The sequence below is a fragment of the Aythya ferina genome (genome assembly GCF_964211825.1).
Source record: "Aythya ferina genome assembly, chromosome: 1".
Lineage (NCBI taxonomy): Eukaryota > Metazoa > Chordata > Aves > Anseriformes > Anatidae > Aythya > Aythya ferina.
Window position 1 is genome coordinate 178,363,533 of NC_140296.1, and position 12,198 is coordinate 178,375,730.

General features: G+C 36.9%; 1 protein-coding gene across 5 annotated transcripts in view; it reads right to left on the reverse strand.

Moving 5' to 3' along the window:
• Positions 1 to 12,198, reverse strand: part of DOCK4 (dedicator of cytokinesis 4) — a 250,160-nt gene that overhangs the window by 120,583 nt on the left and 117,379 nt on the right. For all 5 annotated transcript variants that reach the window (XM_084534619.1, XM_084534618.1, XM_084534617.1 and 2 more), the window contains exons 9-12: positions 10,023 to 10,104; positions 9,307 to 9,367; positions 7,328 to 7,460; positions 5,751 to 5,839 (exon numbers count right to left, since the gene is read on the reverse strand). In XM_084534619.1, coding sequence (XP_084390745.1) covers positions 5,751 to 5,839; positions 7,328 to 7,460; positions 9,307 to 9,367; positions 10,023 to 10,104 — 365 coding nt within the window. The remainder of the gene's footprint in view (positions 1 to 5,750; positions 5,840 to 7,327; positions 7,461 to 9,306; positions 9,368 to 10,022; positions 10,105 to 12,198) is intronic.

Here is a 12,198-nt window from a genome sequence, read left to right on the forward strand (position 1 = left end):
CAGCTGAATCCAGACCACCCGTATCCTGAGGGAGCAAGTGCCCTGGTTGCACCCAGCCACCCACCCATTCTCAACTTCAAGCAGTAGCAGAAATCAAAGACACCTTTAGGTATCCACAGGAAGATCTTGCACTTGAGGAGGTTCTTTTAAAATGCTGAGCATTTAAGGAGGGATTACAGCAAGGACCGTTACTGTTTAGCAGTGTAACTTGCTCACAGTTGCAAGTAGGTGATTTTTGCAGACAAAACTCTCCACCTTCAAGCCTCAAAAGACTACTCTAGTCAGTAGACATTCTTTCCACCACGGTGTGCTGTATTTAATAAGTAGTGTTTCAGCTTTTGAAAGTATAAAGAACTAAGGGAAAAAAAAAAAAAAAAAAAAAAAGTAGCACTGTAGGCATGAATACAAAGTTATGCATGATAGAAGAATCAGAAGAAAGAAATCCACAACTCTGTATGTGTGTGTACAATCAGAAATGCACTCACTATTATTTCTGTATAAAACCATACTGAGTGACAAACAGATTTGGCCTTGTTCTTTTGCCCCTTGTCCTAAAATGCACTTCAAAGCATTTTAAAAATCAACAGGCAGATTCACTCACGCACAGCAATTCTGTGGGCAAATGAAGCAGCTATTATGTGATCAATAACAGTTTACAAGGCACTTTGTGCATTAGTGTCTGCTTTATTAAAGAGAAAAGCAGTCCACATCCAATACTATTTATTTACTGAAGTCCCAAGAAAGGTCCAGAGTATAGCTGCAGACACACAGTCAAAGAATTACGTCTGCAACCATGACCCACACAGCAAACCCTTCAGAAAAAAATTGCATTTGACAGAAGCCCAAGCTCTGATGTGAGAGCAAGAACATTGTCTAGGCTTCACTGTCTAAAATACACCATTACTTATGACTGTGCCATCATAGGCAATATTTTATTTCTCTGAAATTACATATTCCTTTTTGAAACTTTTCCATCAGAAAAAAACATAAGGTTAAACCTGCTTTATTTTTCCAGTTTACTCCAGTTTTTGCATTTTAAAATTCAGACAGCTACAATAAGAAGACAACAACCACACAGAAGTTCTGTTTGCTTATTTATTGCAGCCTCAGCATAGCAGCTGTATAAACTGGAATTGCCCGAATCTGAATGAACTGCTTAATGAAGGTAACAGCGAAATGCCAGCCTCCGACAGCATGAAAAGAAGGGGATAAAGGACAATTTGATATGGCGCTTTGAGATAAGCCATGAACGGTTTTCTGTATCTGCAGTATACATTTCACTGATTTTTAGCCCTACAGATACAGAAATATAAATGTGTTTTTTTCCTTGCAAGATTGGTGTAACTGGGTGTGATCTTTATGTAGGATTACTCATTTTCCACAGACTGTTTTTTGCAATAAAAAAACAGAATAGCTAGTCTTTAATTCTAATGAAATATATTATAGTAAAAATGGTTTTTAGTCAGCTCCACTTTAGAGATTACTGAAACTTGGTTTGTTTAATAATTAAGAAATCATCTAGATCGAGCAGTATTTACTCTATACATAATACACCCTGAAGATAAGAAATAGCAATGCTTTTAATGCAGCAAAGGCTGTATTACTTGGCCTTTACATTCATGGTTTAATCTCTTATATGAGGCAACCAGCTGTTTTCCAGTAAGCTGATTCCTGACACCAGCAAGAAAATACCAGAGGTGACTGGAAATTTGATCCACTACCTGCTACAGTGTTTGTTTTGCCTGAATTTCCAGCAGAAAACACACTCCAGTTCCCACTCTAGCAAATGATGCCAGCTTATCCATGGGACTGAGTCCTACCAATCCTGCATCCACTGTGAAGAGGAAAAGGAATGAACATTTGTCCCCTGATCCTTTTTCGGCTTTCTGCACTGTCATTTGCCTTTATTCGATCCTCTGTTTTAGTTCAAGCAGAGAATAAGATAGAGGAGGATTCTGCAGAAGTAAGAATTGTCATGTGTTAAAGTAAAAAAAGCACATTTAGGGGGGCATGGGCTTGAATGTTAAATACAAAAGCTATAGCGTGACAATTTGCACTTTACATGCAAGACACAAAATGTTTGGCGGTCAGTTTCAGTTTTCCCCAGAAAATTGGAAGATGTTTTTTTTTTTGCTGAAGAATAATGTCAATTCACTGATAAAACTATTTCAGCAGCGGGAGATACCCAACTGAGGAAACTAAAACTATGTGTGAAAACCTGCTGAGCTGGAAGAAACTGTACAGGACAGAATGTTAAGAGGGAACAAGGCCAGAACAGAAACAATAGTCTGATGAATTTCTGCTGTTGTGTGTTGATTGTGTTTCATTTCTTAAGTGTTTATAACATAATTTGAAATGGACAAGTGGGATATAAACCAAAAATTCAAGTTTTCCTATGTTTGGTTCATACCTACAATGTTCCTAAGAGAAAAAAAAAAAGACCTGTTTCCTGTAATGCAAGATTTTCCCTTTCTTCACATTTTTTGAGAGCTACAAAATGGCAAATGAGGCTAGTGGGTCATCAGAACAGCCATTCAATACTATAACAGACAAAGACAGCAGAGAAAAAATACAAACCAGTGTAACAACAATATTTTCCATGAGGTGTCAGCAGAAGTATCTGAACATATTGCTGAAGCTGTGCAGTGCTTTTTCAGGCAGCTAAGCAGTCGCAGAGGAACAAATTTCATGTATGCAATGTAAATAATCTTTCATGGTTTAATTTTTAGTTCCTCAGTACTCAGTGACACTGCGGCTCACATCCTCTTTCCCTCTCCAGCCTTTACATGAGCTACTCCCTTTGTCTCCTTCCCCGACAGCATTTTTTCAAAATGTAAGTGGTATTGCGTTTCCCAGCTTTAGTTTCCAGCACCTGTAACCTGGAAAAAGTTCACGTCCCACATGTATTTCATGCTGATAGGTGTATAATTAAGAGTATTCAAATTTATCAAATGTCTCCTAGGACAAGCGGGTATTTAGTGGTGAATTCTTTATTCATGAGAACGAAATAAGATAAGGGATTATATCACAGCGTAAGCAGGTATTGCTGTACAAATGGGCATAAATGTTTTTAAAAAGATGATTTTTAATCTCAACACACTCCAGATTTCTCCCTTGCCAGAGTATTTCAGATCCTGCTGTTAAAACAGTGAAATTACCACTCCCCTACCATGTTTAAGGGTCAGAAGGCACACGATCAGCAGCAAATGAAATACCAGTCTGATTCTAAACATGGAAAGAAAAAGGGCACCTCTCCAACACAGAGGTTGTTTCTCTGATGAATTTCAAGTTTTCTTTCAGGCCTGTGTTTTAATCTAAATATCCCCCTTTTTCTAGTCTCAAATCATTTTTATTTCGAGAAAAAATGAGATAAACAGACAGCATGAAAACATAGCCTGAACTTAAGTTTGGTAATTTTATAAACTACTGAAAGGAATTAAAAATTGAAAGCACAAGACACTTAGGGCTAACCATCAGCTTGGCCTACGTTACCAATGCAATCTTAAATGGGAAAATGACTTAGCTAAAATGTTACAGAGAAATAGCAAAGACAGGTCTAGTCTGCTCCCCAAAGCATTACATTTTTCTGATTTATGATCATTCAAATACTTAAGGGAAACTAATACTATTTAAATAAATACTTTAAATGAAATAGAAATGTTAGCAAAAAAAAAATAAAAAATAGCATTGCCCCATAGCTCTTGTCAATGTATTTTCAGGAACACTTGGATGAGTGTAAAATGTCACTTATTTGGATAATATAAAATTTGTATTTTAGATTTCTAATATAAATTGAAGATTTACTACTCACCATTCATTGACATTAGAATTGTGTCAACCAGTTCTGGCAAAAGACTGAATTTGGGAACTGTCTTTATTGCTAACGGCTTACATGCACAGACCTACATGTACTTGTATATTCTTCAAGACAGAAAGACTTGTACACAGCAGTTTCTACAAGTTACTGCAGCTGTCTGGTGGTTAACATTGCCGTGCCACCAGCCTTATGGCTTCAATCGTCCCACTGCACACAAGAATCAGCTGGAAGCACACAGCATGCCACATGAGACTACTTTTGCTGCCTATTCAGAAATTACCGACTGTTTCTTTTTTTTATTTTTCAAGTGAGGACATAAATGGACAAGTTAAATGTTTCATAGCAACATTTACACAGAAAACCTTGTTTATAAATACACAGGCACCTTTTGCAAACTGTGAGATTTGCATTAATGCCAAAAGCAATATACCTATTTAGAAATTGAAATGCATTTATTCTTTAACATACATATTGAATCTTCATTTGATATTCAGAGAAAGAATTTGAACAAGTCCTGAATTATGTATTTTCAAACTGTTTCATAGCTTTGCAAATGTGACACAAAAGGTATGCCATCATGCAAACAATGTGATTTTTCTGTGATTCCATGTATGCTTCATTTTAGGCCAAATAAGTATAACTGAAATAGTCATTTTTAAAGTAGCTCAGTGTACACCGTAGGAAACAAAAAAGTTGCATGAGAAACAGAAGAGCCTACAAAAACAACCCTGAAAACATCAAACACCATAGCATAACTTTAAAATAACTTGAAATAAAAGGAAACACTACATAGTGGAATTTATATACATCTGGTAATAATTTTCCCAGATTATTCTTTTATAGCCGCATATATATTCATTTATTACAGCTATTATTTATAATAAAAATGTGATCCATATATAATTGCTACCTTTTAAATAGTTCAGGTCACCTTTTTCTCTAGACTGATTGTGAAAAAAAAGACTAAATTCAACATTATCATTTTAAACAATAAATAAAGCTATTGGTTTCTACGTCAACAAACACTGAGCCTACTCTTTCAGCAGAAACTAAGTCAAAATGTAAACTCTTGATCATATTCACATTAAGGAAGTTGAAATTAAAAGCATTTATTTCTGAATTCATTACTAAAGACTTGCTATATAAGCTCCAGCATAGAAAGAGGTGTTGAATAATTACACTAATAATTAAACTATAATTAATAATTATAGTTTATATTTAATTAATAATTAAACTAATGAACTACCAGAATGACAAAACCAAATAAATATGGTTATTATACTTAAGAACACTAAACTTAGTAACGTGCTCTTGTATTTTCACTATATTAATTGCATATTAATTGTCCAATGAGATACACTACATTCTAAACTTTAAATATATGTGTGTATGTAGACTTTGTATTATAACATTATAAGATCAGAATGGTTACATACATATAGACAATCTCAGCCCTGATAATACCATGAGGTTTTCTATGTGCTTCTCAGTCATCCACTAAAGATTGTTGAATACACATTTTCAAAATAAGCTCCAACATCTCCTTTGGGTTAAGACACCATCTCACAATAACGAAGGTCAGTCATCTCCCATTTCCTATGTCTCCCAACTGCATTTATTTTGATGACACTTTGTGACACACAGTTGACTACGGAGGACTACTGTTAAGTTCTTAAATATCAACTTTGCATCTTGCTCAGTTAGCCAGTAGGAACGCAGAGAGCACTGGCAGGTCTGTAGGTCCCAGCTAATTTTTTATGAAGTTTAATATATCATTTCAACAATGATAAAAATGTAGATCAGAAGCAGAAATCATCAAGCAATGCAGATTAATAGTTTTATCAGCCTTACACATGAACAGGGCCATTTGATTTGAAAAACACTAAGAATGAAAGAAGGAAAAAAAAGAAAAGAAAAGTTGAAATTTACTCACCTGCATTAGAGCCTGTCAAGTTGTAACGTGCATTCAGCTTTTTAATGATGTTTTCATGGATCTGATACCAGTCACTCTCTGTGTTGCACCTATAAAAATGAAATGGGACCACAAGTTTTTCAGACCAGCTTCACCACATATCTACACACAAATCCTCTTCTGTTCACAGAATTATCTCAGTAGGAGCAAATAAAGCCCCATGAAACTGCGTGTCTCAATGAAAAGGGTGAGAGCACTCTTACCATTTGAGAAAGGCCTCATGGAAATACCTGCTTTGTGTGGCAAAGTGTGCGAGAAAGATAGGAGCTGTTAAGCTCAGGAACTCAACCATGACCAAGTTCATTATCTATATAGATCCATCCTTCACCTCCAAAACACACAGATATCTGTCTTGTGACACTCAGGGAGAGACACAGAACTCAGGGCTGTTCTGTACCTGTGCTGTACACTTTGAAGTTATTTAAAATGAAACACGATCTTCAGGAGGTAGTCAGTGAAAGGCCAAATTACATTTCAGTATGTATTTAGAAAGTAGCTGCTTTTCCACAAGGAAAAATCTGCCACTATTCATGGTTTAGACTGGAATTAGTCTTTGCACAAAATCTGCTGCTGAGACATGTTTCTTAATCTTTTTTATTTATTTATTAATTTTTAAGAACAATCAGGTGAAATTTAGAAAATAGAATATAATAAGTGAACTTAAAAATTCAACAATTTGTTATCCAACAGCAAACACTTATTTGACTTTAACGTCCTGGACGTCTAAACAAGAACCAGCACACGTTTTCACTGCTGTACTGGATAGCTTTTCTGCAGCACCAACTTCAGCAGCTCTAATTCAGCACAGTGGGGGAACAGAGGAGAAGAGAAAGGCTGCCTGAAAGCCCACCATGCCTTCAGGACTTGAATGCTAACCCTGGGAGAGGCAGAACTTCCTCTTGTGCATGATGTGTCCCAAGTCTGTGTACTTAGAATAGACCACTCCACAAAACGGTTCTTACTATAATACCCAAGATCAGCAGGAGATTACATGCACTGTGTTGCTACAAATAGAAAATTTAACTTTATTCCAAATATTATCTGTCAAAATCCACTATTTAATGAACCATTCATTTCAAAATCTATTTTTGATTTTTATTCTCCAGCATTAACTGCCTTTCACACTTTTGCTATTCGCATCCCATAATAGCTTACCCTGTCGGCTTTTTTCTCTAGTTATAAAGTACTTTCACTAGCTGCCTAAGCAGCACAAGGTGTTTAAACAAGTCTTAAAAGCACTTCATGTTGCCATAAAAAGAGAGCTCCAGAAGCACTTACAAGGATGTGATAAATGCTGAAACATACTCAAAGATCTAAAAGGATGCAACCTTCGTTTTTCATTCTATAAGCACATAGAACTAGCCAAACTTTCTAAAATGTGACAAAGAAAAAAAAAAAAAAAAAAAAGAAATTAGCTACTACTCTCTTTTGGAACAAAAAAGAGCCACAGCTATTTATTCACATTTGCACTTAAAACCACTGTTTTTGACGTAAACCTACCCTAATATACTTCTAAGAAAAAAACACACATTCCTTACATGTATACTTTTAAGACGAGGTCATCCTTTGAATCTCCTGCCAGCAAATCTGCAATACTGAGGACCGCGCAGCCAAAGGGCCGTCTGTATTGTACGTTGCAGGCATTTTTCTTTTCTCCAGCTCCCATTCGTCCTGCCAAAAAAAATCACATTCGATGCATAATCCCTGGAACTGTCTCCCTTAAAACCACAGAAGGGAGGCAGAGAGCAATCCGGCTTGGTATGGTGACAGGTCACAGCAGACGATGCCAAGTGTACTCTCTGCGAATCTGGTCCATCTTTCTCCATGGTACAGTAGGATAACAAATGGTCTGGGAAGCCCATTAAAGATGTGGTGATCTTGTAAGGGCTCAGACCAGAGGCACTGCTCATCCTCGTATGACCTCCAGTCTCCAAACAACTCTTTCTGATGCCCAGTGACAGTACTACTCGAGACACCACCAAATTGAATTTAGAGCTCAGACATGACAGAGTGTTCAACATTTGCTGTCCAATAACAATTATTTTACCGTGGTTGCTGTTATTTGTGATTTATATGAGAGGTCTTGTGACTGAGCCACTGCAATTTAGAAATCAAATGCTGACTCCAAACAGGCAACAAGCTAGCAAGGGGATAACTGACCAGCTGCAGAAATCAAGAATGAAACTCTTGAAGGAAAGATGACAAAGAGCAGGAGAACAAATTATGATACGGAAAGAAGGCAGCCAAGGAAAAGAGAATTGAAACAAAATATTTTTCTATTTGATTTAAATTCAATTCATCAATCTTCTCGCTGTGTTTCTAGTATACAAAACTGCCCTCTTTCAAAACATTTTATTCAATTGTGTCCTGACAGCTATGTATCTTTCGCATATCGTATGTATCTTTTTCGCATATAAAGTTATCTTAACTTTTGACAAGAAAAGCCTCTGGTTGCAGTTGCTGCAGGGCAATGACTCCTCTGAACACTCCTATGCATAAAAGCAGTTAGAAGACTAATTCATGTATACACCATGAAGCATATATGTCTTATTTTAGCTTTTTAGTCTTTTGTTTCATTTACAAACTTGGCATATATTTGAAAATTATACAGTAGGGAAAAATCTACTCGTTACTGTTCTTCCAAGCATTCACTCTTATCAAACGTACTTGTGTTACATCAGTTTACCACACTTTTCCCCAGTCCTTACCAATAAAAATACAGTATTTTGATATTCTGATGAAAGACTAGAACAGCATGAAAACACAAAGGAAAGTTATTCATCATAGTTGTAAAATAATGCTTACTTTGTAACAAGTTGTTTCTGAACTCAGCACATGTTAGAGAGACTAAATTTCAAAGCAAAATACCTTGCAAAAATAGGGAGATGTATCACCACATCTAAGAAGTCAGAAGCAGCCCCAAAGACTCTTGCTTCAAATCAGTACAACCCAGAGGATAACTTCTTAAAATACATATGTAACACATGCTTTTCATCTCTTCAGCTTTGTTTTGGAGGACATTATATCTGCCTATATCATTATAAGACTTCCTCTACTGCCTTCCCTCTCCCCCTTTTTAAAGAGATCAGAGAAAAAACAAAATTTATCTGAACAATTTCAGGTATACATCAGATATTATACACTAAGTAGGTACATTATGTTTCTAGGCAAGTTCTCCTGTGAACAAAATATGTTTGAAATTGCTCTCTTTGGGACAAGAGTGGACTCCCAGCAACAACTCCATCATCTTAAGACAGTTCATATGACACTTTCTTTTTGTTTTGCAATAGTAACAAAACATCTTGCACCTAAACTCAGCAGTACACTTGAAATACGACACAAAAGAATACTGAGAAATCCAAGGCAATTTTCTCATCAGAAGAGAGGCATTTTCTTTACCAAATTTATTCAAAGGCCTAGTTAATGTAACGGAACCAAAAGCTGACCTCAAGCAGTTTTATTCATTGCTGTATATCTACCAAATGTCAGATGACTACTCACAGACAATTATACCTACCTATTCGGATAATGTGCACAGTGATATAGATGTCCTTCCTGAGTTCACTGCTACCCAAATCCTGCAAGAGAGCAGAACCTCATTATTTCTGACTGATTAAAATGTGACATTTTAAAAGATCTTTACACATTGCTTTTGCTGCCAGCGAAAGTGATAAATGAACAGTGAGTTCATTTATACGGAATTAACAAATTATCCATTTAACACTCTAAATTGGTGGTCATGCACTTAAAATGACTGTCCTACAATATCATGGGCTAGAATACGCTGTAAAGCAGCATAATTGGACAGTGGGAGGACAGAAAAGACTTGCTGTGTGTCTTGAACAGCAATGATGCCTTTGTGCAGTTCCTTATGTCCTGAAAGTACAAAGAGCACTACACAAACCATCTTTTGGCTGTAAAATGCAAAAGCAGAAAAACTGATTAGTTCTTGTTGCAGGGAGAAAGACTGCTATATATGGAAGTATATATATATATATATATATATATATATATATAAAAAAAACATATGGAAGTTTAGATAGGAGTGACCACATATTGCCAGAAAACATTCAGCTTGGGATTTCAGTAATACCCTTTAACCAGGCTTTAGAATTGATGTTCATAACAATGTAAAAGCGTAGGGAGCACCACTGAGTCAACCACAGAATAATTTAATCCAACTACTATTTTCAATACACAGCACAAAAAAGATTGAGAATAGGAATAGCTCACCACAAAAAGAGAACAGTGTCTTTCAGGCTTTTCTGGACATTTTGGCAAACCATTCCTATTCAGTCTTAAAAAGAATCTTTCACTGTAAGAAAACAAATATGACAAATATGTTGAACAACATTACAGCAAACTAGATCTCATATTGATCTTACATCTAGAAGATGTAATCTTCCACAAGATATAAAAGAATGAAATTATTTCCTTTTAAAAGCCTCAGATGTGACAAGAAATAAAGGAAGACACTAGATAAGGGCTATGATTTACTTAATGATCTAACAAAATTACTGAAAACTCGATACAAACCAGAAGACTGATTTAGTTTGGAAGAATGACATTGTATGTCCTGGTGCATACAAAAGCGTAAGCAATAAAATCCTTTCATCCTAGAACTGAAATTAGATGTTTATTATGGTGGCATTGATTCTTGCTAAATAAATGTCAACATTGCCACATTTGTATTCAAACAAAATTCTTTTCAAAGATAAGAAGATGATCCCAGGTGACGTTTTTCCTACCTAGCCCTATGAAAATTTCTTTCTAGACTGCACCGATTTTAGCAGTCTTATAAGTTCCAGCAAGGCAAACTTCATTTTCAGAATTCTGTTTTGCAATCTACTGAGGGGTGCTAAGTGGTGTAGCTGATACAAAAACTAATACTGATAGTAGTGAGATACAGAGAATTCTTATTTTAGAGTAGAAGAGGGCAAAAGAACCCACTGAAACAGAAATTACTCCTTGAAAAATTCCTGTTTGATAATAGGTTCTTTATGGACAATCTCTTTCCAGTTCATGCATGGGAATAGCAATAATATTTCTGCAGTGAGAGACAGGGAAAGTAGAAGCAAAGATGTCAGAAATGGTAAGCTGTGCAGAAGTGTTACATGTGTTACTTTCACCCCTTTCGCCCCCATCCCTAGCTGGCCAGACAGCTGAGTCTGGATGCCCTGTAATGCTCAAAGTAAAAAAGTAAATAAAATAAATCTAGACTGAGTTTATTGCAACTAGTTTTTTTCACCTCTTCTGCATATTCCAAAGGCCAAACATGGTATACCAGTGCTCTCTACCATCCACAGCTTTTCAACGTGCAGCTGGAAAATCACTAGGAATATGTTGGATTAGATCCAATTCAATAGAGACTAATTAAATCTTTATTGCACCAGCGTTTGCTGTGTACAAAATCCGTATCGATCATTGACAGAATCAGAGCCATTCACATTGCAAAGGACCTCAGAAGGCCTCTGAGTCCAACCTCCTGCTCAAAGCTGTGTCAGCTGTAAGGTCAGATTGGTTTGCGCAGAGCAGCATCCTGCTGGGTCTTGAAAACCTCCAGTGATGGAGGCTGCACAACCTCTCTGGACAACCTGTTCTGTGCCTGACTGTTCTCAATTTTTCTTAAAATCTGACAGAGCCTCTGTACTCTGCTCTGGTGAGGCTGCACCTCAAGAGCTGTGTTCAGCTTTGGGCCCCTCAGTACAAGAAGGACATCAAAGCCCTGGAGCATGTCTAAAGAAGGGCTACGAAGCTGGTGAAGGGCCTGGAGCACAAGTCCTGTGAGGAGCGGCTGAGGCAATTGGGGGTGTTTAGTCTGGAGAAGAGGAGGCTGAGGGGAGACCTCATTGCTCTCTGCAACTACCTGAAAAGGGCTGTGGGGAGCTGGGGATCAGCCTCTTCTCACAGGTAACTAGTGATAGGACCAGAGCGAATGGCCTCAAGTTGTGCCAAGGAATGTTTAGGTTGGAAATGAGGAGACATTTCTTCTCAGAAAGAGCAGTCAGGCATTGGGATGGGTTGCCCAGGTGCCATCACTGTCACTGAGGGTGTTCAAGGGAAGGTTGGATGTGGTGCTTAGGGACATGGTTTAGTGGGTGGTGACATTAGTGATAGGGGGATGTTGGACCAGATGATCTTGGAGGTGTCTCCCAACCTTAACAATTCCATGATTCTATGACTCTACAAATGCTTAGATTTTTTATTGTGAACATTTAAAAACATTTGTGCCATCCTCAGCTACACAGCTTTTTTTAATCAGACAGCAAAAAAGGCAGAAACTAAGAATAGTAGAATTGAACTCAAATACCTCAAAGCACATGAAATGTATTTTCTCAGAAACACTCATGTTTTATGATACAGCCACTTTCTGCAGCTTACGTCTCCATGGAAACTTTAAAACTGAGTT